The following is a 27,259-nucleotide window of genomic DNA, read 5'->3' on the forward strand; positions in this document are numbered from 1 at the left end:
AAAAAAGAGTAACTAGAGTTGCGCCGCCTGGGTTGACTTCGCATTTTTATTGGGCAACTTATGAAATCTTTGCTTACCCTAAAAAAGTAACCAAGTCGAATGGCATCCGCACCTAGAGGTGGGGCAAGAAAGCTGAGAAGACGCTGTGTGCAAAGCTGGGGGCATCCCCAATAGAAGGAAGCAAGGTAAATAGAAGGAGAAAAGAGAAGGAAGGGGGCAACTGGATGTTCATGTATCTGTTGGTCTCTATCTATCTCTGTCCATAACTGGGGGCATTTAAATGAATAGTAAGCTCAATGGAAAGATTAACATGTCTTTCTCTCTTCTGGCATTAGCTCCGTAAATATTTGTTTCTAACAAAATGTTCAGCCAATCCTGGGACCCAGCAGGCTTATAATACTATGGCTATGACCAACCCAAGAATTTCAAAAGGCCCAAATTTGGAAAATGAACATCTGAAAATGGCTCTGTAGGCTGCCATCCATCAGCAATTAGTTTTCTGTGAGGCCACAGCCACTTAAGACTTGATTGGGTAGCTCATTATCAACAATGAGTTCGGCATACAAGGATGTATTCTCCCAGGCATCTCTTATGTCCTCAAATGATTTGCAAAATTGGGCACTAGTCTAGAAAAACACAACACAAATCCCTATAACCACAAGCCAGCATTAGAGCTTAGCAAGCAATTCCACCCAGATCAACTTCAGTTTTAGGAGCAGCAAGGGAAGCATCGTTTCCCAGGGCCAGACAAAACAAATTTCAGTTACTGTGTGGCATTTCATGATCCCACCCATGAACGGAGCTTAACATGTCCCCTGCTGTGGTGAAGTCTATACCATGAACCGGGGATGGATGCAGAGGATGTTCTTTGCCCTTCCCACCTCACCATTCTTGTCTGCCAGACCAAGCTCCTTCGGGAACCGATGTCATACAGATCCCTGTGCTCAGGAAGGTCCCTAGGCAAGTGATCCCTCATCCTGGTTACCGAACGATGCTATTTTATTGCCTCACCCCAATGCTAGCAGGCTGGCCTTGGGGTGTGGGATGAGCAGCTTACCCAAAGCCTCCTTTCACATTGACACTAGATCTGAATTTGACCATTGATCGGGCCATTTAATCATATTTCTCTACTGATATCTTCTCATTGTGAGCAGCATGTCTGTTTACTAAATGCAGACAAGGAAAATTTCAGTACAACTGTCACATTATCCCAGCACCCAAAACCTCTAAGCATGCGAGGTGTGTTTGCACTTACTTAGAGTTCGATACCGAAAAAGCTACCAGAGTGCTAGAGGAACAGGACGGGCAATATGTTTAATGTGAGAAATCTCAAATGCACTGTCCCTTGCTCATCACTTTCTGTGCCTACAGGTGAGAGCAAACAGTGGGCACATCAGACAGTCACAGCCGTTGACCATCTAAGCACTTTCCATCCAAAATTCAATCATTAATACAGCTTGGAAAAGGAAAGGGTATTATTTAGTCCTCCCTATATGCAGATGAGCAAAGTCAGACTCAGAAAGGCTAGGTCACTGTCCTAAGATCACAGAGCAGGGAAGTGGCAGAAAACGATGCAGTCCCAGATCTTCCTGACTCTAAAGCTATCGTTCTGCTACTAAGTTATAGTGCCGCTCTTACTGGGTAAGTCACTTTTCTAATGCCAATCCCAAAGCAAAGTGCAAGAGATAGCTAAACCCTTTGCATTCTTGGTATCATCCTCAAAAGAAGACACATACCCACAAACATAAATTAAGGCAAATACTCCATGCATCCCCTAGCCCTGTGCTAGGCACTTGCACCGGACAACCAAAATCGAGGAAATCTAGGTGCAACGTGAAATGCATTTAACCGCACAGGCCAGAGTGCACGGTGGACAGCTCTATAGCTGTGGGGGTCTCCACGTGTCTTCTGAAACACCTGCAAGACCATGTCCAGCCCTCCACCGCGCCTTGGCCAAGAGAACAGTGTTTGGACCCTCTTAACCAGACGATTGCTTTTACAAAATGTTTCCACCAGGCAGCCAGTGGAGTCGCGGGAGAGTTTCTGGCTGGAAGGAAAGCTCACAGGGGGAAGGGTTCGGTGCCAGTCTGCCTGTGGAAATGTTAGCAGAAGCATCTGTTGGTTGGTCCCCACTGGCCAAAAGGCAAACATTTGTTTTGCTGAAACAAACACTTCCATTTGAAATCGTTCTCTGATGAAAGCATCATCTGACATCAAGTTTTCTTCCACTTGGGCTGCTGGAGCCGGGGCCTCCTGTCCCCAACAGCATTACCCCTCTGAGGCTGCCTGCTTTAACAATCACCTCTCTGCTACTGACAGATGTTCTGATTTCACAACCATGATACATTCTTCCAAGCTGTGGGGATGAATACATTTAGAGTTTCCTCATCTGCATAAATAAATATCCTTTATGCAGAATTCTTTCTGAAAAAGGGGCTCCTGGGTGGCTCAGTCGGTCAAGCGTTTGTTCGACTTCAGCTTGGGTCACGATCTTGCCGTTCCCGAGTTCGAGCCCTGTGTCAGGCTCTTTGCTGACAGCTCAGAGCCTGGAACCTGTTTCAGATTCTATGTCTCCCTCTCGCTCTGCCCCTCCCCTACTCACTCTCTCTCTCTCTGTCAAAAATAAACATCAAAAATATTAATAAAAAAACTCTTTCTAAAAAAAATCTTTAGTCTAAAAAATGATCGCAAAAGATTTAAAGAAGTGGGAAAAATGCTTTCCTGTGACATTATTTGATAGAAAAGAAACTTCTGTTCTGCTATGCTTCTTTGTGCTGATTTATGGCTCTATTCAAGTTGTTTCAATCTATTAACTGTCCCTAAATGGTTCTCAAATTAACCCTTTAAGATAAACTCCAGACCACCAAATAGAAAAGCCAAATTAAAGTCAGTACGAGTAAAATCCCACATCATCAGCGTGCCCTCCTCGTATCCACACCACTGGAGAAACTTCATCCACCATTTCGTGTAACAAGAATGAATTTCCCAAGAAAGACACTGACAGTCTTGCACATGCCCAACGTGACTCTGGAAGTTGGGGCAACAACTGATGATTACTTGTTTTTGGAAGAATTTTAAATCTAGAAGTCCCTCATCTGTCGTTGCTTTTGTTTAAACCTAGGACTTTCCACAAAGTTTTTAATAGGCTCAAAAGCCAACCCTTGGAAAGGGGATCTACATGATCCATCCTATCACCAGTTTTGTTTCTTTCCACTTAGAAAAGTTGATAAATACTCATCTACGCCTCACTTACTTCACTGCTTCTCCTCAGCTCATTTTCCTGCATCTGACTCGCCTGCAATGCCTGTTCGGTTCTGCAGAACTTTTGCTTGAACTCTTCCAAATTTTTTTCTAGCTGGTGCTTTACTGATGTGACCTGTAAAAAGAAGACAAGGTAAGGTTTAATTTTTATGTCCTGTACTTTTTAAATATATTATTTCTTTTTTTTTTAACATTTATTTATTTTTGAGAGACAGAGAGAGAGAGAGAGAGCGCGAGTGCACATGCAAGCAGGAGAGGGGCAGAAGGAGGGGGACAGGGGATCTGAAGTGGAGCAAGCCCAATGTGGGGCTTGAACTCACGAAACTTGAGATGACCTTGGCCAAAGCTGGACACTTATCCAACTGAGCCACCCAGGTGCCTCTAAATTATTTCTTCTTAAGTAAAATGGTCACGGGACATGAGAACTGATGCCATCGATTTTGGGTGAGAAACAATATATGTCACAGCTAAATACAGCATTAAAAGTTTAACTTAAAATACCACCAGAGCACTGTGGGTGACAGCATAGAGGAGATCAAAAAGGGCTGGGTTTGGAGAGAAAGTAGCAGAGAAAAAAAAATTTAACTACCAAAAAAAAAAAAAAAAAAAAAAAAAAAAAAAAAAAAAAAAAAAAAAAAGAAACAATGAAATAGTAATAAACAACCAAAAAAAGAAAAGTTGAGATAAGAAACAGACTGGAAGTGGGTGCCTGGGTGGCTCAGTCAGTTAAGCACCAGACTCTTGATTTCGGCTCAGGTCATAATCTAACCGTTTGTGAGTTTGAGCCCCACATCGGGCTCTGAGCTGTTAGTGCAGAGTCTGCTTGGGATTCTTTTTCTTCCTCTCTCTGTGCCCCTCCCCAGCTTGTTTGTTCTCTCTTTCTCTCTCAAAATAAATAAAAACTTAAAAAAAAAAAAAGAAAGGAAAAGAAACAGACTGGGAGAATGTATTTGCTATGAAATAGACTGGGAGTAAGTATTTGCTATATAACAGATTTAAGATTCTATATCCAGGGGTGCCTCGGTGGCTTAGTCGGTTGAGCATCCAACTTTAACTCAGGTCATGATATCACAGTTCATGAGTTTGAGCCCCCTGTCAGGCTCTCTGCTGTCAGCACAGAGCCTGCTTCAGATACTGTCTCCCTCTCTCTCTGCTCCTTCCCCACACTTTCTCTCTCAAAAATAAAAAATAAACATTAAAAAAATGCATTTCCATAATACAACAAATAGAGCACATCTTTGGTTCCATTTAGAAAAAGGTAAACCAATTTTTTAAAGGAGTAAATAATAGAAGTAGACAATTTTATGCAAAAAAATACAAACATATCAACTTCTGAAAGAAACATCCTCAGCGGTAATCAAGGAAGAATGAATCGAAACAACGATTAAGATGACTTTTTCACTTCTTAGTTGACAAAATTTTTAAAAACAGGATTATCTCCAAGGATGAGAAAAAATAGGACCTCTCACACTGGGTGAGAAGGTAAATTACAATTTTTTGGAGAGCAATTTGTCAGAATCGATTACAAGGGAGAATACATCTTGTCCTTGAGACCACCAATTTCACACGTGGAAAGGTGTCCTACGGAAACATGCATGTTACCCAGTAATGCCATCCCCAGGGATACAACGAACAAGATAACGTTGACAACCTAAACATCCACCTGTAGAATAATTAAACTAGAAAACATCCAATAAAAGCAAGGCTCAGACACTACCAACAGAATGTTGCATTTGAAACAAAAATAAAACTGGTCCTTTCTTATAGACTCATAGACCTCTTCAAAAAACAAAACAAAACAAAAAACCCCAAAACAGAAAAAAATAATAAAAAATAAAAAGCCTAGCATGGAGCCCAATGTGGGGCTTGAACTCATGACTCTGAGATCAAGACCTGAGCTGAGATCAAGAGTCAGACACTTAACTGACTGAGCCACCCAGGTGCCCCAAAAGGACTTTTTTTTAAAGGGTCTTGAAGGAAACCCTTTAATAGTTATCCTGGGAAAGGAGGATTTTTATTTTCTACCAACCTTGGATAGCTGGATAGAGAGAGGATTATGAGCACATCAGAGAACCCCTAATTAGTACGTAACACATGACAGTGATGGTTACCTCTCCCCATTCCAGCTGCCTCCCCATCTCTGGCTCCTCTACGAAGAGAGGGCAACTCGTCCCACTTTGTTATATCCTGAACTTGAGAGTTAACCTGTATTTCCCATAAACTGAGACTCTACTTGAATGGTAAACATTAATTTTAAAAATAAACAAAGAAGCAAGCACTAAGAAAGTAAAGAGATGAATCTCTGACATATTCACAGTAAACTCCACAATGTGTCACCCTGTCAAGCTATATGGGTCAAGTCAAGAAAAGAGCGAAGGACTATAATCCACCTGCTGTGCTGTTTTCAAGCTATGGGATTCAGTGCTTGTGTTTACAGGTAGAGCAGGGAACTAAACAGGCAAAAGCCTGTCCTCATGGAAAGATTTGAGTGATAGAAGGAACACAGCATAAAAAGAAACAAAGAGGGGTTCCTGGGTGGCTCAGTCAGTTAAGCATCCAACTTCGGCTCAGGTCATGATCTCGCGGTTTGTGAGTTCAAGCCCCACGCCGGGCTCTGTGCCAACAGCTCAGAGCCTGGAGCCTGCTTCGGATTCTGTGTCTCCTTCTCTCTCTGCCCCTCCCCCACTTGCACTCTGTCTCTCTCTCTCTCTCTCTCTCTAATAAACAAACATTAAAAAAAAACAAAACAACGAAATAGCTGTATTGTACAACAGATGATATGCCCTATGGAGAAAACTTAAGCAAGGTAAAGGAAACAGAAAGTATTTGAGGATAGGGATCTATGTAGTGACCAGGGTAGATGTCATGGATAAAGCGACATGAGAGCAGAAAGCTCAAGCAAGTGAAGGTGCCCTACAGATCCATCTGGACACAGCACATCCCTGAAGATGCTGAGCGTGTTCTACCAATAGCAAAGAGGCCAATAAGCGAGGTGCTGGAAAGGCCACCAGGGTCCTGCAGACCTTTGGAAGGATAAGCTCCTACTATAAGAGAGGTGGGAAGTAGCTGTAGCTGTGAGTAGGGGAGTCCCATAACCTGACTTACACTTTAAAACACTCACTGCTGGGGTGCCCGGGGGGGGGGGGGGGGGGGGGGGGCACAGTTGGTTAAGCATCCGACTCTTGATCTCAGCTCAGGTCAGGTCAGGATCTCCCAGTTCATGAGATCAAGCCCCGCACTGGGCTCTGTACTGACAGTGAGGAGCCTGCTTGGGATTCTCTCTCTTTCTCTCTCTCTCTCTCTCTCTCTCTGCTCCTCCTCTCAAGCTCCCCCCCCCCACCCCCCGCAATAAACAAATAAGTCAATGGATTATAGTTTTCAGCGCTTTGACTATTTGCAGGACGTGAATCACTCCGGACGGCTCCCACCTGGTGATATGACCCCAATCCACAGGAATATCACACCCCTCCCCAGACCTTCAGATCTCAGGTCCTCACTCACTCCCCTCCTTCTGTAAATGAGGAAGCGCAGACCCAGAAGGATTCAGTTTGCTCTCTTCTTTGATAAGGAAGGCAGCTTTTCTTTGGAAGCATCAGAATGTCAGCCGTGAGACAGAAAACGCGCGAACAAGGAAAAGGGGGAACAAGTGAGGAGAGAGGTAAGCCAGCTCCCTACTTTATCCAGGTCAGCCTGCAGGATATTGTGAGTGTTCTTGGCCTGCTGTAACTCCTGTGTGAGTCTGGCTTTCATCTGCGTGCACTCCTGGTCCAGCGCTTGGCAGGCGCGCTGTTGACGGCTGAGCTCCTGAAACACCAAAGACACGCGCATCAGTCCGACGGACGCCGGTTAACGAGGAGACTCCGGGGTGAGCCGCCAACCTCCTGCAGGCCATGCCACGCTGAAAGAGCAGCGCACAACAGGGAGCCAGGCTGACCACTCACCTCATGATAAACATAACCCATCGAGTGCGGGTCCCGGTGATGGGACGCAGGCCTCGGGGTGGGGGGGGGAAGGGGAAGAAGTCCGCCAGCTGACCGCGTGGAAGCTAGCCGGCTTCCGTCCCATCCCCAATCTTACGTTCCTCATCTCTGTTTCCACAAGCCCAGGGGGCAAAAGAGAGGAGAGCTGAGCTGTCACAGTCACACCTCAGCTAGGAAATCAAAGGCGCTCAAAACTGGGGCTTAAGATCTCAAACACCACAGCATCGCTTGCAATTGAGAACGACAGCAAGGATATGCCACCAGTGAACTCTGATAACCACGTCAGGATACCAGATTACCATTTCCAGGCGCTCTTACTGAAAGGTTAGAGAGCCTCAGTCCATACGATACGCTCCGCCAGGCGAACTCACTTGCCCCCGGCAGTAATACTTCTGGAATTTCTTTCCCCAGTACATCAGCTACCTTTCGAATATATTTGCCAACCCACAGGCTTTAGAAACAGGTGGAGAATAGGATACAACTCCCTTCACAACTGAGGGTGTTTGAAAGAGGAGAGATGGTCCTTTCCTACTTGGTATTAAATCGCAAACAAATCAGAGGAAACGGATGAAAAGGAACATGCTGGTTAGCGAGTCCCTTCTCCCATCGAAAACCGAAAGATGGAAGTGTGAAAGAAAACATGGGAACCTTTTCCTCACAAAGCCGTCCCTCTCTCACGGAACACCCCAAGTGACTACAAACAGCTCCTCTTTTCAGATGATGAAACTGTGAAATGCCCAACAAGAGCCTTCCGGACAAACTCCTCGTGAATCCATTTACCTTACTTACCTCTTGAAACTCCTTTTCTTTCTCCTTGATTTTCTGTTCCAGAGAACACCTGGCACTGTCTGCATTTTGTCGCTGACAGCTCAAATCTTCAGACAATCTCCTCAGTTTTTGTTCCAACGCAGCACACTGACAACAAATAAAAATGGTCACTACACAAGGATCCGAGGCAAGAAGCAAATATTTGGAATTTTAGAAAAGTGAGTCCTGAGATCTGGTTCAAGTTCATCTTTGTGTTTTGACATTTTGTGTCATAAAAAGTTGGGATTAAAATGATCAGCAAAGGGGTGCCTGGGTGGCTCGGTTCGTAAAGCGTCCGACTGCTGCTCAGGTCACGATCTCGTGGTTCACAGGTTCAAGTCCCATGTCAGGCTCTGTGCTGACAGCTCGGAGCCTGGAGCCTGCTTCAGATTCCGTGTCTCCCTCTCTCTCTGCCCCACCCCCACTTACACTCTGTCTTTCTTTGTCTCTCAAAAATCAATAAACGTTAAAAATATAATTTAAAAAATAATGAAACGATCAGCAATTACGAAAACCACTATATTTATGTTAGCACACATAATGTTTGTATTTGGGAAATATTAGAGAGGATGTAAAGTATTAGACCATTTAAATAAATACTCCATAATTTGAACTATGAAAGAAGAAATACGTGTGTCTGAATAAAGATTCATCTAACATTGTTGCATGGAAATGAGAGGTTCAAATGCAATGATGTTGACCTGTGTCATTTAGAAGCTGCAAAATAATCAGAGGGTACCCATCACCTTCATAGGACAGTCTGTTTCAAGCATAATAAGATTTTGTGGGAAACTTTAAATATTAAAATACTTCTTTCCACAATGCTCTCACTGTGCCATTTTAAATTCTGAAGGTTCACAGCACTCCAGAGAATATCACAACTGTTTTTAACCAAGCTGCCATAAACAACACAAAGAACAGTCTTTTTGCCTTTGTACATAGCCAACTTAGGATGGCTAAATCAAAACTTAGGATGCCCTTCTAAAATTAAACTGGAATAAAATGGTCTTAAATTATCAAGTTTTGTTCCTCTGAATCTTCCCCATGGTGTTCAAATCCTTAAAATGCCCTACAAAACAACTCCAAATTTCCAGGGAAGAATAAGAACACTTCATATGGGTGGGGGAGAACTCCCTGGTCTAAAAGAAATGTGCCAGTATTTGGCAGATATCTCTTCTAAAGTATTTTTCTGAGACTCATTACAGTCTCATCCAGAACTATTAGAAATATTTGGGGCTCCTGGGTGACTCAGTCACTTAAGCATCCGACTTCGGCTCAGGTCATGATCTCCCGAATCGTGGGTTCAAGCCCCACATCAGGCTCTGTGCTGACAGCTCAGAGCCTGGAGCCTGCTTTGGATTCTGTGTCTCCCTCTCACTCTCACCCTCCCCTCCTCTCTCAGAAATTAAATTAAAAAAACAAAAAACAAAAAAAAAACTATTAGAAATATTAGAAATTTAACAGAGAAATTGGGAGGAAAAGAAAGCATGACATAATACTTTGCCAGAAGACCAGTCAGACACCAATTATTAACTAACCAAAGATGAAAGGACCAAAGCTGGTCACTAATGACTAAATGATTTTGCAACTATCAGAACTTTAAATTTTTTTTAATGTTTATTTTTGAGAGAGAGAGCACATAGGGGAGGGGCAGAGAGAGAGGGTGACCCAGAATCCGAAGCGGGCGCCAGGCTCTGAGCTGTCAGCACAGAGCCCGGATGCGGGGCTCGAACTCCCGAACCTGTGAGGTCATGACCTGAGCCGAAGTTGGCGCTTAACCGGCTGAGCCACCCAGGCGCCCCTCAGCTATCAGAACTTTAAATATACCAAATTCAAAAGAAAAATACTGAACCAGTGGTACAAATTAATCCACTGCCTTAGACATTAAGACACCTTTGTCACTATCTTTACTGTTCTTGAATCTTTAAATCCCCAAGGAAAAAGATTATAGAAAGTATTTATAAAAATAATAAATAAGGGGGTGCCTGGGTGGCTTAGTCGGTAAAGCGTCTGAGCCTTAATTTCAGCTAAGGTCATGATCTCACAGTTCATGGGTTTGAGCCCCGCATTGGGCCACACAGCTGGCAGTGTGAAGCCTGCTTGGCATTCTCTCTCTTTCTGCCCTTCCCTGGCTCAAACTATCTCTGTCTCTCTCAAAACAAATAAACTTAAAAAAAAAAATGATGATGATGATAATAAATATGAACCCAACAAATATTTATTGAGAGCCTACTATATGTCAAGCACCCTGCTAGGCACTGGGGATGCAGCGGGAAACAACTCTGATAAACATCATTGCCCAAACGATGGTCCCGATGTTGGTGGTTGACAGTGGCTAGGGAAAAAAACCCATGCAAGACAGAGATGAATGAACCCCTGGTGCCCTCTGCTGGCCCTCCTTCAAACTGCAACACATCCCACTACCCTCTCAGAATCAACAACTCTTACTACAGGAGTAGGTTAAAAAAGAGCATTTAGAAGATACTTAGATCTTATTTAAAATTTTCTAATGACATTCCGATATTGATGACGCATAATCCACGTAATAGTAGCTGACCACTAGGTGTCACGAATGTTCCGTAATATTCTAAAATCGTGCCCAGGGCTGAAATCCTTGAAAATATGCAGTGTGTGACCCTGGGCACTCATTTAAGACCCCGGGGCCTCAGCTTTCATCTGTGAAATGTGAGTGCTGGACTCCAGGTTTGCTGCCAGCCTCAATATTTCTACTTGAGCTCAAACTTTGTACCCCACACAGGTTGCAAATACTTGGAAAAGAAGTGTACTAGACACAGCATAGGTTCAAAGAACACGGTATTGATTTTGATTGAATTAGCTCCATTTTACTTACTGGGTAATTCTAATGGTAGACCAGGGAAGAGCAAAAATCAAGCATAATTTGACTAGCAACACATTTGACTAGGTTATGCAATGCTAATAGGCAAGAGGGAGAAAGGTACACTGAATTTTCAGCTAGGTGGATTTGTAGCTCACTGGAAAAAAAGGAAGCCAGAAAGCATTGAATGAATGGGTCTTAAGAACCTGGAGGAAATTTTCTAATAGAAAGCCAGAGCTAAGTTCTGAGCACTGTCCTGGTCAAAAGTTTTAATTCACGATCTGGTAAGAAGAAACCCTACCAAATACGTGAGATAGAACAAAGATTCAGTGATCCTGTCATACAAAAACCAGTAAGACAAAGTATAATAGAGTAGGTATAATTCTGATATATAGGAAAGCCTGAGTTGGCAGATAGGCAACTGAAAAGAAGCTTAACTGACAAGGAACTCCATGTAATAATAATATGTTATTATAAACTCACCATGTGCCATGCACTAGGCTAAGCCTTTATAAAAATTATCTCATTCTTTTTTTAAAAATTTTTTATGTTTATTTATTTTTGAGAGTGAGAGAGGGAGAGAGAGAGAGAGTGAGCACGAGCAGGGGAGGAGCGGAGAGAGAGGGAGACACAGAATCTGAAGTAGGCTCCAGGCTCCAAGCTGTCAGCACAGAGCCCGACACAGGGCTTGAACCCACGAACTGGGAGATCATGATCTGAGCCTAAGTCGGAGGCTTAACTGACTGAACCACCCAGGCTCTCCTAAAAATTATCTCATTCTTTACAACAATTCTATGACACAGGCATTATTAAGACCATTTTATTGATTAGACAGCGGAGGCTCAGAACTCAAAAGCAAAACAACTGGGATGTGGCAGAGTCAGGGCTCAAATCCAAGTCTTTGAGACAAAGACTATAAACTCAGATTGCACAAAGTGAATAAATATATGGGTCAAGGTAGGTCATGATCCCATTGACCCTCTACTGCATCCTCACGCACTGAATCAATATTTATCAACAGTATCTCTGCAAAGCACTGCACTAGGAGAATGTCTAAAAATGAACCTGGACTACCACTTCCAGTAAGAATAGAGGTACATTTCCCTATTCCTCCCGTTGAGAACAATTCAAAACCCTGGACAAATGAAAGAAAGCTCTAAGAGGAGAAAAGATTGTGCAACTAGGGACTTTAGGACCCAAGGGAAAAACATGATGGTGCTGAAAGAAAAGAACTGCCAATCCAGAATCCGTATATCCTGAAGAAATAACTTCCAGGATGCAGTAACAAAAAGAAAAACTAGAATATGTGGCCTAAAAGCATGGTTAAAAGAAGTTCTCTAAACAAAAAGGAAATGATGAAAGAAGGAAACTTGAAAGGAATTGGGTAAGAAGGAAAAACAAGGTAAGCAACAACATTGGTATAAATAATAGGCTTTCTTTCTCTTCTCCAGTTCTCTAAGTTATGTTTGACAGTTAAAGCAAAAAATATAGCACTGTCTGATGTGGTTCTATATGTAGGTAAACACTTACGAAAATTGTGTTATAAATGGGCAAAGGTAAAAGGATAAAAAGAGCAGTAAATTTTCTGTAATCCATTAGAGCTTCTTAAATGACAACACCAATAGGCTGATAAATTGTGTGTATATATAATGTAATATCTGGAACAGTCACTATAGCTCTACAAAGAAATACATCCAAAAGTATTAGAAATTATACAATATGTTCAAGTAACCCACAGGAAAACAGGCAAAAAGGAAACAACAAAATGAAAAAGAAATAGAAAACAAAAAATAAGATATCAGTTTTAAGCCATAATACATCAATGGTTACATTAAATGTAAATGGTTTAAATATGCTAATTAAAACACAGATGTGGGAAGAGTGGATTTAAACAAATATACCCAACTATACGCTGTCTTTGCAAAACTCACTTCAAATATAATAATAAAAAGATAGGCTGAAAGTAAAAAGAAATACATCATGCAAACATTAAAGGAAAGGCAGAGTGCTACGTTAATATCAGAAAGAGTAGACTTCAGAATAAAGAAAATTACCAGAGACAATGAGGGCTATTCTATAATGGTAAGGGTCAGTCCACAAAGACATAGCAATCCTAAATGTGCATGCGCCAAACAACAGAGCTATAAGATATGTGAAGCAAAAACTGATAGAACTGACAGGAGAAATAGATAAATCAACAATTACGGAAGACTTTCACCATCCTTCTTTCAACAATTGATAGACAGGAAACCAACAAAAATATGGAAGAATTCAACAACACCATCAACCAACAGATGATTTGGGGCTAAGGATAATTTTAGAACACTCCACCCAACAACAGAATATATGTATTTTTCCCCCAACTGCATGAAACATACACCAAAATAGACCACTGTCTTAGGCCATAAAACAAGCCTCAACAAACTTAGAACTGAAATCATAGAGTATCTTCTCTGAACACAATGGAATCAAATTAGAAATCAGTAACAAAAAGAAAAAAAATCTCTAACCACTTGGAAGCTGAACAAGGTATTTCTCAGTAATCCATGAAGCAAAGAGGAAGTGTCAAGGAAAATGTTTTAAAAATACGTTGAATTGTGGGGCACCTTGGTGGCTCAGTCGGTTAAGCGTCTGACTTCAGCTCAGGTCAGGATCTCACGGTTCATGGGTTTGAGCTCCACATTGGGCTCTGTGCTGACAGCTCGGAGCTGGAGCCTTCTTCAGATTCTGTGTCTCCCTCTCTCTCTGCCCCTCCCCCCTCAAAAAATAAACATAAAAACACTTAAAAAAAATTTTTTTAAATACAAAATAAAAATACGTTGTAATTAAATACAAATTAAAATACAATACCTCAAAATTTGTAGGACACAGTTGAGGTAGTATGGAGGGAAATTTATAGCATTAAATGCCTGCACTGGAAAAGAAAAGCCTCATATCAATAATCTAACCTCCTTACTTCAACAACCTAGAAAAATAAGAGCAAAATAAACCTAAAGCAAGCAGAGGGAAATACCAGAGTAAAAATGAATACAGTTGAAAAAAGAAAAATAATAGAGAAAATAAATGAACCAAAGAGCTGATTCTTTGGAAAGATCAATAAAAGATCAACAAACTGACAAATTTTATTGTTGCTACTGACAGAATTGACATATCTCTAGCAAAACTGACAAAGAGAAAACAAGAGAAGACACCACTATCAGAAACAGAGAACATCAGGGGTGCCTGGGTGGCTCAGTTGGTTGAGCGTCCGACTTTGCTCAGGTTGCGATCTCACACTCGTGTGTTTGAGCCCCGTAGCAGGCTCTGCGCTGATGGCTCAGAGCCTGGAGCCTACTTCAGATTCTGTCTCCCTCTCTGTCCCTCCCCCACTTGCATTCTGTGTGTGTGTGTCTCTCTCTCAAAATAAATAAACATAATAATAATAAAAAAATTAAAAACAAAAAAAGGATCAGAGAATATCACCTGACCTACCAACATCAAAAGGATAAGAAAATACTACAAATAACTACATTTATAAGTTTAAAAATTTGGATAAAATGGACCATTTCCTCTAAAAACACAAACTACCCCAACTCATCAAATATTAAATAAATAATTTTAATAGCTATATAACTATTTTTAAAATTAAATTTGTAATTTTAAAACTCCTCCCCAAAAATCTCCAGGCCCAGATGGTTTCATGGAGAATTCTACCAAACATATAAAGAAAGAAATAACACCAATTCTTTCTTTTTTTTGCAAGTCATGGATATCTTAAAGAAATAACACCGATTCTACATATCTCTTCCAAAAAATAGGAGGGAACACTTCCCAATTCATTTTATGAAGCTAGTATGATCTCTGATACAAATACCAGAGAAAGACAGAACAAAAATAGAAAACAGCTGACCAATATCCCTCATGAATATAAATACTAAAATCCTCACAAATTATTAGCAAGTAAAATCCAGAAATGTATAAAAAGAATTATACACCACGGCTATGTAGGGTTTATTCCAAGGATACAAGGTTCGTTCAAATATTTGAAAAGTGATCAATGTAACTCGCCTTATTAACAAGCTACTATTCTATATGAGTACATGTGAATCTATAATTACCTTTAAATAATTTTGAAAGAAAGAAATAAAAAAAAGAAAGAGAAAAGAAGAAAAGAAAAGAAAAGAAAAAAGAAAAGACGAATGAACCTGCCTTCAGGAGACCAACAGAAGATGTAAGTCTACCTACAACAGAGGTTCTTACCTACTGCCTTAGAAATATCTAGAGAGTTTATTAAAAGTAAATTCTTTGGGCCCACATCAGACATGGGTCTAACAGGATTAATTCTGCAAGTTTCTCTGTCATTCTGACAATTAGCCAAGTGTGGGAACCCAAAGGGCTAGGACACAGGTAACGACAATAAAAGGGTGTTAAGGGGGATGCCAGGAGAAAAGATCTCACTGCATTAAAAGATGAAGGAAGTTGCATACGGGCTGAGGAACATGTCAAGAGTATTCCAAGAGGAGAGTGTGCCAGGCAGAAAGGCAAATGTGAGCAAAACGCTGGACCCAGATAAAGACTGGGCTCAGGAAGCACCAAATAATCAGTTGGTCCTAGAAGAGAATTCATTTTTCTCTACACTTGTCACCATTCACCATATTATCTATGTGACTCTATATTTATGTTACATCCAACATTAGGATGAAGCTTCCCAAACGCAGTGCTTTCTGTCTATTTTCTCACTGCTTCATCCCCAGGTCCAGAACAGTGTCTGACATACAACAAGCAGTCAACAACAAATCAAATGAATCCGTGAATGAACGAATTTAATAAATAAATAAATAAATAAATAAATAAATAAATAAAACACTATTGATAGACTGGGGACAAAGCAACAACCATAACAACAAAACACCCTCAAACACGCTAAGAAAGTTGGCCTTAGGTGGAACCTTGAGACTCAATGGCAGGAGTATGTATGTTGGATCCAAAAGTAGATCAATTAGGGGCACCTAGGTGGCTCAGTCAGTGAAACATCTGGTTCTTGATTTCAGCTCAGGTCATGATCTCAAGGTTGGACTCTGCATGGATGATGGGGCAGAGCCTACTTGGGATTCTCTCTCTCCCTCTCTTTCTCTGCCCCTCCCCTACTCACGTTCTCTCTCTCTCAAAAAAACATTAAAAAAAAAAAAAAGTATATCAATTAAATTCTTTTTTTTTTAATTTTTTAAAAAAGTTTATTTATTTTGAGAGAAAGAGTGAGAGAGCAAGCAGAGAAGGGGCAGAGAGAGAGAGAGAGAGAGAGAGACAGAGAGGGAGAGAGAGAATCCTAAGCAGGCTCCACACTGTCAGCACAGAGCCCAATGTGGTATTTGAACTCACGAACTAGAAGATCATGACCTGAGTCGAAACCAAGAGTTGGATGCTAACTGACTGAGCCACCCAGGAGGGCGCCCCAGATCAATTAAATTCTATTGTACCTCCTAAACCTCTTTAAAGCTCCATTACTTAGTTGCCTCTTGTATGTGTCAGGTGTTGTATATACATAACCGTTATTCTCCTGCACCCTCTGAGATGGAAAAGAAATCAGCAACTAGCCCAAGCCACTTTGCTGGGAAATCGTGCATCTAGACTGGACCCCACACTTACCCAGCTCTAAAAAGAACTTACTAGTTCAATTGCACCAATACTGCCTAGTATGTATTAATGAGGCTCATTACTAACATTTATTTCAGAAATTTAAGTGTATGAAAAATATTTCCGAAGAATTATATGACAAAGTGTAGGTTTTCAAGAACTCATGAAAAGTCCAGTACCTTGGTTGATGCCTGGTCGTACTGTGCTGTCATTCTCACTAGTTCATCCCTATTTTTATTCAAAACTTTCTCTTTTTCCATTAATTCCACTTTTGCTTTCTCCAGTTGGAGTTGGAGTTCTTGACATTTACTCGCGTAGCCTTTTGTTTCTTTTTCTTGTCCTTGCAGACGTAGTTCCAAATCACTAATCTTGCTCCTTAGCTCTTAAACCACAAACAAAGTCCACACTTTAATTAATATATATTTTTCACCAAAAATTTACATCTAAATTCAGACGGTGTCATTTATGTTATTACTCTGCTCTGAAACCTTTGGTGGGACAAATATCAATCGATTCACGTTACACATGGAAGCTACTTTAATTGGATTTAATTTTAATGGTTAGTCTCTATTGTCATTCGTATTCTAATATCCCATAGGAAGCAGGGGAAACAAATTTTCTGATGTTTTCAGAGAAACTTGGGAAAGAAAATGGTTTTCTAAAAATCGTGAAAAGTACCTAACTGAGGCTGCAAAAAGTGCATCCCATATAATACCCTATGTTAAAACTACCACTTGATTTTATATACTGGCAAACTAATATTTGTTTTGTGCTCATATCATCTGCAAATGAGTGCTAAGCAGTAAAAAAATCACACTCCCAAATTCTCTGGTAGCTTTACCTCCAGTGAAGATCAAGACAGTATGAACCTCCTATACTGCCAAAATTAACAATAATTTTTTTTTTCATTTTTTTCCCTACATACACACAATATTGGCTCCAAAGACACTGGCAGTGGGACAATTCTCACCAGCAAACATTGACGGTGATTTTCAATATATCATAGCACTGGAAATTATCAGAGTCTGCAGAGTAGACTCCAAAACACCACCTGGTACCCTTGGCTGTCAGCTGTAGCGTGGAGCCATGGCCAAGGTTACAGGTTTGCTCCCATATGGACTACCTGGCAGAGCAGAGCACACGCCTCACCTCTACCCAAAGCCGGGCCGACCACAGGCTTGTTCCAGGGGCCACAAAACAAAGTCAGATGAGAAGCCTGGGGAGGGTCAACTGAAATCGACCTACTGACCCTACTTCTGGAAAGACAAAGCCACTCAGCCTACTTTTGAAGGCTTCGAGGCACCAGCTTTTTAGTACAAATAAAAGTATATTCGAAAATTGTGGTATCTTTTAACCCAAAATAGTATTTCCCATCACCAGACTGAGGTGCTTACTTCCAACGTGTCCAACGAAATACATGAGCGCTTCTTAGGACTAGAAACATCTGGAATCACCTCTGAAATGATCTTAGGAAAATTTCCTTTCAACTTAATTTAGCTGAAAAAGTTACCTTGATTCTGGGCTTTTAACTGATCCAAAAGATGAGAATTGCTAGAATTATCACAGAAACTGTTACTCGCATCTCTTTTCCCTGTTTGCAAAGTTGATCTACTTGGAGTCATCTCTTGTTCCCCAAAAAAAGGAGATGCAGAGAAATCTCTCCTAATTGGAGTTTTCAGTGCACCCGACGGAAGCCGACTAGGGGTCTTTTCTTGTTGCCATGAGAACACGGATGATGAAGTCTGATGCCGTGCAATGTCCCGGTGGTTCATTGTACTTTGAGGAATAGCCTGACTCACCTTCTGTAAAGATAGAAACTCTTTAGAGCCCTTTAGACTTCTCAATATTCAATGCTATTCATTTTCAGATAGAACATAAAGACAAAATACCAAGAAGTTAACACTTCCACTGTGTACCAACAAAGAATGTTCATCGAGTCAAGGGTACCATTAAGTGCCAATATCCAGTGAGGGAACTTTCTAATGGTTAGACTTTAGCATTAAAGGGTTAAGCCACTACCATCTGAGTTCCAATCTATTAAGATGGGTTCCGGTTTTATATTTATTTTGCATCCCTCATATACTCCATTAAATACAAGTGAGTATTCACTACCATTTGAATTCTGAAATTTGGTTTTCCTATGCCTGTCCTTGGTCGCTTCCCCCTGTAGCTTTGCACAAAGAGAATCAAAATTAAATATTAATCTAAAGAACTCTTTCAAGAATCTCACTTTCTACCATACCACTCCAAAAAAATGACATATCAGGTGTTTTATATCATATATTACACATTTGTGGATTTGCTACTGCTTTGAATTTTTTTTAATTCAAGAATACAGTGTTTTATTAGTTTCAGGTGTACAATGATTCAACGATTCTATATATTCCTTAGTGTTCCTCAAACAAATGTACTCTTAATTCCCTTTATCTACTTCTTTTGTTCTTCTCTCTGTCTCTGTTCTGACAAATATCAAGATATGGCCATAGATGCTGCATTAAATTCTTTATAACAAAAGCTTTTCTTGCCACAGGGAGAGGTTTCCTGTTTATAGAGACTCGAATTCTTCCATCAAAAAAACTCTGGGCATCAATGTCAGAAGAATGGGTACCAATGACCGGACTGGACCGGATAACAAAGCACATGATATTTCTAAGACAAACCAGAAAATTACTGTTGAATTTTTATTCATCTTGAGAAGCAATACCTTTGCTATATATCAGAATCCTAATGACCTCCAAAAAAGGCTTAGAGGCAGGAAAATAATTAAAATTGTTAAAGCTCTAACAGGTACCTTTTGGCCCTCAACATTTAAGGTATCTACTTATAAATTCACCCTTAAACTCTTTGCTGAATTGTCCCATCTCACGGAGTTCTTATGTTTAGCAGAAATATAAGTTTGCAACATGAGGTGCAAAACTGGAATTTTGTTGTTGTTGTTGTTTTTCTTTTTTTCTTTTTTTTAGCAAATAACATCACACAAACAGAGACAGTAAAGTTAGTTCTACAGATACCAGGTATTTTGGGGGTCAGTCCCTAAGCTAAAAGCAGGGGTTTCTAATACCTGTATTTTGTTTCTCTTGTTGACATTAAATCTCTTTGCCCACCTGTTTATTTACCCAAATGGAATTTAATACCCTGGTCAGCAACTTATTTAACAGGAATGGGGAGATTACCTTAATAACATTCTCCTCGAAATAAACACTTCATAAATAATGACCTTCAAACCCCATGTCCCCTGTGGCAATCCCCACATTCCATAAGGAATGAATATGAAGCAATGGCCTCCAGGTGATAAAGCCAGACAGTGAGCGTCTGGAATGACTCTGCTCCTACCCTCTCCTTACCATTAGATCTTAACAGGGAAATAATTATATGGTTACAGTTTCTATAGAATTTGATGAACATCTGATGTCTAGGGATAAACTGATCTCCCCACTCTATTTTTTCACTGCTACTTGTTTTTAAAACCGAACAGTGATTACAACTAACGTAATGAGCCAGTACTTTATCTTATCAGTGTAAGAAAAATGTGTCGGGCTCTACGTACACCAGATTTTTCTCTAACCTCGTATTTCTGTATGTCAAAGTACTATTTCTTCAACCACATACTCTATCGTGAGGCCCATAATTAACTTACCTTAGCCTGCAAGGCTTTAACCTCTGCCTCTAATCTTTTTCGTTCTTCAACTTCTTTATTATATTTTTCTTTTAGATCTTCGTATTTGGAGCCTAAACAAAGACAATGAGAAACAGTTTGACTTCGGCCACTGATTTCATAAAGGAATTCACAGATGAACAATCATCACAATAGTCTAGAAGTGAATATCTTGCTTGGTACACGAAGTAAACAGAACATTTGGGTTTGGACAACAGACGCTGATCAAATTACTCAAGTATCAAATTATAGAGACATAGGTGCTTTGAATATTCTCAACCTGAATTACTTTTAAAACACACTGCAGGATAATAAAATGAAAAGTTTGAAGGCTTACCTGGTGGCTCAATATGGCTCAACAGATACACAAATGGATATATTGCCCATGCAATGCCCAAATTAAAAAGTTTTTTTTTTAATGCTCATATTAAAGTTGAATTCAAAGATGAATTAATTGATTTCTTTGACCAAATTAAAATCCCAATAAAAGAGCTATGAAGGAAAAAATCCTTACCACTGTAATGTTGACTTGGTGTTAGTGGAGTTGCAAAAATTTTTTGTGGTGTAGTGCATGGATGCAGAGAGGCATCTGCAGACTGTGCGGCTTGGTGGCTTCTTTCAAGTTCAGATTTACACCTGTTCGAAAAGGACCCAAGAGGATGCCACATCAGAGCAAATGCTACAGAATGCCAGCACTACGCTCCCAGAGAGTAATAAACTTACAAAAAACCCATCCCTCTAAGAATTCTTCAGCACTTCATGTACCCAACAGACATTTAATAAGAACTAACTCATGTGACAGACTCAGCCCCCCGTCATCAAAGGCACTCAGTGTGGTCAGGGAAACAGAAATATGAACCAAGAATTACAGTGGTATAAAGGCTATAATGAAGATCTGTAAAAACCACTATGGTAACAGAGTTGGGAGGCTGGGGATATATTCTGAGCAAATTTTGTATTCTAAGCCAAAGAAAGACATAGGAATATTAAAACAAACAAACCAACCCCCAAAACACCCCAGAACTTCAGAAACATCGAAAGAAACTGGTGTCGCCGAAGCATGAGCTCAAATCATGAAACCGAATGACATCACTTGTGATGTGAAATCATTACAAAAACCTTACACATACCTGCCATGAATTTTATGACACTTTAAAAACATAGACACAAAAATCCAGTTAACGTAGTGCATCTAGAGAAGACAGGGCTGGAAACCGTCACAAAGAAATAGGAAGCTATACACTGTATAGGTTCTGAACACCTTTCAGATCAGACAGCCGAAGGGAATAGAAGACTCAAATCTTGCAAATCTGTAACATTTGTGATTTCAGCTCAACACAAGAAATGAAATGAACACCGTATAGAATAGCTAGTATAGAGTGGCTATTGACGTGCACGCGACAGTCTCTTGTGGACTGTTGGCTACATATAAGGTGTGAAGAAAGCAGTAAAGAAAGTGCCCCAGTGCCCTGGCTCCACCCAGTTCCAAACTCAATCTGAGAAGGAAGAAACAATGTCTGGACTGAAAAGGACTACTCAGCAAATCAAATCACATTTGAACTTATGGTAGGTAACAGCACCATCCAGTAGAAAAGGTTCTACTAACGTGAAAAGAGCAATAAGAAAAAATGAATTTAGTCTTAGTTTTATATTTAACTCGGTATTTTCAACATACTATCACTTCAACTTGTAGTCAATACTAATTATTGACTAATACAAAATACTATTATTTTACATTTCCTTGTACCAAACCTTCAGAATTTGGTGTGCATTGTATACTTACAGCACTAACTCAATTTGTAATAGTCACATTTCAAGTGCTTAATAGCCACCTGTAGCTAGCCACTACCACAAGGAATAGTCCAGATCTATAGACTACCAAAGGTGTAACAAGTGTGGCAATTCTAGAGATGAATTTAAGAAAAAAAATTTTTTAGTTTATTTTTTTGAGAAAGAGAGAGAGTCCAGATCTATAGACTACCAAAGGTGTAACAAGTGTGGCAATTCTAGAGATGAATTTAAGAAAAAAAATTTTTTAGTTTATTTTTTTGAGAAAGAGAGAGAGAGAGAGAGAGAGAGAGGGAATCCCAAACTAGCTCTACACCATCAGTGCAGAGCCTGATGTGGGCCTTGAACCCACAAACAGTAAGATCATGACCCAAGCTTAAATCAAGAGTCGACACGTAACTGACTGAGCCACCCAGGCACCCCAGAGATGAATTTTAAAGAATCTTGTAAAATCGGGTGTTTCTTTCCCCTCAAATTCACGTTTCATCCCCCTTTCCCTATGTTCATTTTTTAAAAGAGTGTATTTATTATAAATACTAAATAAAAGTATGCCCTTCTACTATTTCTATAAACCTTTACTCCTCCTATTTCCTATGGAAAAAAAAACAAAACACAAATTGCCACCAAAAAAAAAAGCACTAAAAGTAAACGATTTTCTGTATGAGATCATCAATACTCAACAGTTTTTGACCAACATTTCAAATGGTTCAAACCTAACGTGTTTGAGACCTTCCTGAAACCTAATCAGTGGCCACTGATGGAAAAAATAAGTTTCTGTCCTGTACTTGAAGGTTACCAATGAGAATTTGAAAATACATTCAAGAGTTTTTGTAGTTTATAGTTGTCACATTATAGACAATTGTACTCTTCATAGTTTTCATAGTCTCAAGGTTAGTTTATAAACATTTATAAACATCTATACCTATGTCATAGATAATAAGAATACTTTTTTTTAAAGTTTTTTAGTGGTAAAGAAGTCAAAAGCACCATTTTTTATTGCTTAAATATGGCACTGAAACTGGCAAATCGGTTATGTAATGCTTCAGATGGAAGATGGGGATCTCAGTAGGAAGCTCTTCTTGAGTTTGCTCCCTTCCCTCTCCAGCCTAGATTCCGTGGCACAGGATTTTAACCACTCTCTTCGCAGCAGCCTCAATTATCCATTGTCTCCTATCCCATGACCCTGGCTGAAAACAACCCTAAGTCAAACCTCCCATTCGCATTCTTAGCATTTACATCGCAGATGCTGACGGGGAAATAAAAAGTGTACAACTCTATAGATGGGCCCCACTATCAACTCCTAGACTCCAATCTCAGCTAGACCCTGAGTGTTCCCAGGTCCTTCTAAAACCCCCTACTTCTCTCTCTTATTCTCGCAACAGCTTTTCTACGCAGAGGAAACAGAAGCCATCACTATTAGCCATGCTTTCACTCCCCTCCGCCTTTTCAGTACTCACTGTCGAGAGATTTGGCGTTATTTATTATACCACCCAGTAACAAACACAGTGTCTTGCACATGAGACAGCTTAATAAACATATCCTGAACAAAGAAATGAATAAGCAAAAAGCCATTTAACGAATTTATATAGTACTAAGCCATGTGACGATAGGAAGTACAGAAGAATTACTTTTCCTCAAATCATTGTTTATTCCACTGGGGGAAAAAACTGCAATTCATAATTATATCATTAAAGGAAAAGATAAAAATGCATCTGACGAACACATATAGATGACATCCATAAAAATACCATTCAAAAAAATTACCTTTTCAGTTCCTGTTCTAGTTTTTCTATTTGTTTTTTGCTGGAGTTCAGTTGTCCTTCTTGGAAATTCACTTGTGACTCCTTGACTTGAAGTTCATGAGAAATTTTCTGCTTGGTCTTCTCCAGATTCTCACATACTTCCATCAAGCTCTGGTTCTCCCTTTTTAGGTTTGCACCCTCAGTTTTTTCATGCTCAACCTAATGGAGATTGTGCAGAAAGAAACGGGTCTCTTACTTTGTGACTCTACCAAGCATTATTTGTAAATCTGAGCTCAACACTGACAACTAATGTTTCTGAGATGTGGTTGCTACAATGCACATGTCAGTGCTTCACGAAGAACACAGAAATTTTAAATGACCCCACTTGGTAGCCTATAGACAGAAAAGTTCTACAAAGTCATGGATTACATTATCTTTGGTCAGGGCTACCCACGTACCTTTCCTAGAAAGGGAGGCTTTAATGTCCTTTCAAGATAACAAAATCAAAAATAAACCCTATAAACCTCCCTTAGCAATTCATTTCAAAGTCTGGCTGCTAAACTCAGTTATTGTAAAAATTCTCCCACTAGTGAAGACATTTTAGAAGCAGGGACTATACCACTACCTTGTTGGCTCATGCAGAGGTAAGGAAGAAGCACTGTTTAAATTTTCATTTTCTATTTTGTTTTAAGTTTATTTATTTATTTATTTTGAGAGAAAGAGAGCACGAGGGAAGGGCAGAGAGAGAGGGAGAGAGAAAATCCCAAGCAGGCTCCGAGCTCCTACGTGGGGCTCGATCCCATGAACCATGAGATCACAACCTGAGCGGAAATGCTTAACCGACTGAGCCACCCAGGCACCTCTAAGTTTTCATTTTCTAGCCTAGAAGAGAAGAGGACTGGGAATACCAAGTGAAAAGCCCACTATCAGAAAGTGATATCCATTTGGACTGCAAAGGGCTCTAATACTAGCCCCTAAATTCGGAGCTGGAGAATTCTGGCCATGTGGGTACAGAGTACAAAAGTAATTTCCAATGTGTGGTCCCAAATGGAGTTAAAATGGAACTCAGCAGCTCCGAATCTTAGCAGGTAAGCAGAAATGAGGACAGAGGATGAAGAAAATGAGGCAATTAAAATACAAATGACTGAAAAAAGGAGAGGGGCGGAATACAACCTGAAGACAGCATGATCGTTTTTCTCGAAATTTCAGACCAAGCTCAAATAAGTGACAAGGTTTAAATACCAGCGTTTCACTGATACCTTCTGTTTCTGCTTCTGCAGTGCGGCCTCCAGAGTCTCAAGCTGAAACTGCCGTTGCTGCCTTTCCTTCTTCAATTTGTCCAGCTGTCCTTCCAGCTCTTGAATTTTCTGGAGCGCTCTCGTAGGCAGGCCCTCTTTCCATTCTTCCAAAGCCCAGCTCATTTTGCTCTTTCTTTACTATTCACGCATTTATAAGTAAACTGAAAAGAGTAAGCAAACTATTGGGCTTAATACAGTAAAAGGAAACTTACAAGTCTCAGAGACTAGGGAGTCTCTAAGGAGTTTCAAAACTTCGCATTTCAAAAGATAAGGAAGTATAACATCTATCTTCTCCATCCTCTGAAAGGTGACCACCAATAACTCTGATGGTGAAGTACAGAAGATGCTTGTTCGGTTTCCCTGGCTTTGTTTTTCCTATTTCTCAGATTTCATTTCTGAGCTACCTTCTTTCTGCCACTCCATTTGTTTTTATTACACAAAACATGAGTATTTTGCTATGAGGTCTCAGGTGAAATAGATCCTATAAACAAATAAAACTCATGATAAGTTATTTTGCAAATGCTCTTCTTTCCCTCTTCACATCATTGCCACATCTGGGAAGCCTTCCCTGGGGAGATCCATAACCTGGTCATCTCTCCTGGTCATAGTCTCTCATGACACAGCTACCCTGTCTCTCCTTCCAAGCAGTTATGTGTTGAGCTAATGCATGAATGAACAAAGAGCGAGTGTCATATTAGTGCTAGAGTCATTGCACAATGCAGTAAAGACATGCTCCAGAGAGACCTTGATGAGGAAACCAGTATATAGACTCAGTGATTCAAATCCCAGCTCAGCTGTGTGTGACCTTGGGCATGTTATTTAACTGCTCTGTGCCTTGGTTTCTTCATTGGTAAAATATGGATAATAATGGTGGTGACTTCCCAAAGGCTTACAACAGTACTATATTTCCTGATGAGTGTTCTACACCTGTTAGCTATTATATTTATTGTCAAAAACACTTCATTTGTATATTTCAGCCTGTGGTACCAAGAGAGAAGTGGCCTACCTCCTTCTCGGCCACATCTTAGGATATTTAAATCATCTGGAAGAAAAGTATGGTAATTGTTCTTTATTCGTTTGCCTCTAGAACTTAAATGAAAGAAAAGCATTCATTTTCCAGTTATTTGGGCAACAAGGTGAGAATCTCTTTTACTAAATGAAATCCACAAACATTGTAGTGTCTTGCTTCAATTGACTTCACCCATGAAACTTTTTATCAGAACAACTAATAAACAGTTGGTAAAAGAAATAGGAATGATTAAAAAAAAAAAAGACATTCAAAAAAATTAAAAAACAGAAGCAAAGTTCTTGGAAAGCTGTGTTTTCTCCGCCAGCTTTTTTTTTTTCTTTTTGCAGATCTCAATTCTTTGAACGCAGCATCTTAAACTCCACTCCTATTTGCCCAAAAACTGCTGAAAGAAAGCTCATGCCTCTCCACCAACAAAGGACAATTTACACTGCCACAATAGGCTTCTCCTTCAGTTCAATCTAGCTTGCTCATTCAGGGATGGGAGTACAATACCCCAGAGGCACACAATGATATCTGTCCTAAACAGTTATGCTAGCCACTGAACTCATTACATCAGATGCCATCACCAAAAAAATATTAAAAGGAGCAATTTAGAAAGATGATAGAGATGAGGAAAATAAACAGAAGGAAAACTGGCAAGTTGAATGCTTTTGCATTTCCAAATCTAAGATACTGCTATAAAGAAGTGGTTAAAACAATCATCAGACCCAAGCTACTTTTGATTACAGCATACTTTGACAGATGAGGGCATCAATCACCAACAATCATTACCCAAGCACTGGGCAAATGACAAAAAATTGTAAATCTCCAGATTAAGATGTAAGAAGCAACAGGTGTAAAGGAGGGTGGGTAGTTGAAGAAAAGCCCTAGATGTCAAGGTTCCTGTAAGGAGGATTTTGCAGAAAATGCTCTATCTTAAATATGTGGAAGGCACTCTTTATGCCCGAATCAAAACAAGCACTGTAAGCCCATTTTCACGCTTTCTCTTTATCAGAATCTCCCAACTCCAACAAGAAAGCGGAGTCCCCGCCTACAGAGCAACGGCTAGGCCTAAGAGTTAAAACTCAGCCCGGTCCTCTAGACCAGGCTCAAGGATAGGACTCAGGTCGTTTACTTCTGGGTCCTCATAACATAACAGAGCCAGGCACCCAAGCGTGCCCAAATAAAAGTGGAAGGCAGGAGAAATGCTCTCGCAAGAGGCAGCAGGCACACCAACCCACCGGGCAGATGAAAACCCAAGAAGCCACTG

At 40.2% G+C, this 27,259-nt stretch overlaps 1 protein-coding gene across 3 annotated transcripts in view; it reads right to left on the bottom strand.

The window, feature by feature from the left end:
- The window catches only part of CENPF (centromere protein F), a 58,796-nt gene that overhangs the window by 31,087 nt on the left and 450 nt on the right, over positions 1-27,259 (bottom strand). For 2 of the 3 annotated variants that reach the window (XM_049635190.1, XM_049635188.1), the window contains exons 2-10: positions 24,942-25,141; positions 23,705-23,901; positions 20,667-20,788; positions 20,135-20,226; positions 18,008-18,299; positions 16,677-16,879; positions 8,031-8,156; positions 6,937-7,065; positions 3,254-3,376 (exon numbers count right to left, since the gene is read on the bottom strand). In XM_049635190.1, coding sequence (XP_049491147.1) covers positions 3,254-3,376; positions 6,937-7,065; positions 8,031-8,156; positions 16,677-16,879; positions 18,008-18,299; positions 20,135-20,226; positions 20,667-20,788; positions 23,705-23,901; positions 24,942-25,103 — 1,446 coding nt within the window. In that variant the 5' untranslated portion in view covers positions 25,104-25,141. The remainder of the gene's footprint in view (positions 1-3,253; positions 3,377-6,936; positions 7,066-8,030; positions 8,157-16,676; positions 16,880-18,007; positions 18,300-20,134; positions 20,227-20,666; positions 20,789-23,704; positions 23,902-24,941; positions 25,142-27,259) is intronic. The other variant, XM_049635189.1, reaches the window with a different exon arrangement.

The sequence above is a fragment of the Panthera uncia genome, chromosome F1, assembly GCF_023721935.1.
Source record: "Panthera uncia isolate 11264 chromosome F1, Puncia_PCG_1.0, whole genome shotgun sequence".
NCBI lineage: Eukaryota > Metazoa > Chordata > Mammalia > Carnivora > Felidae > Panthera > Panthera uncia.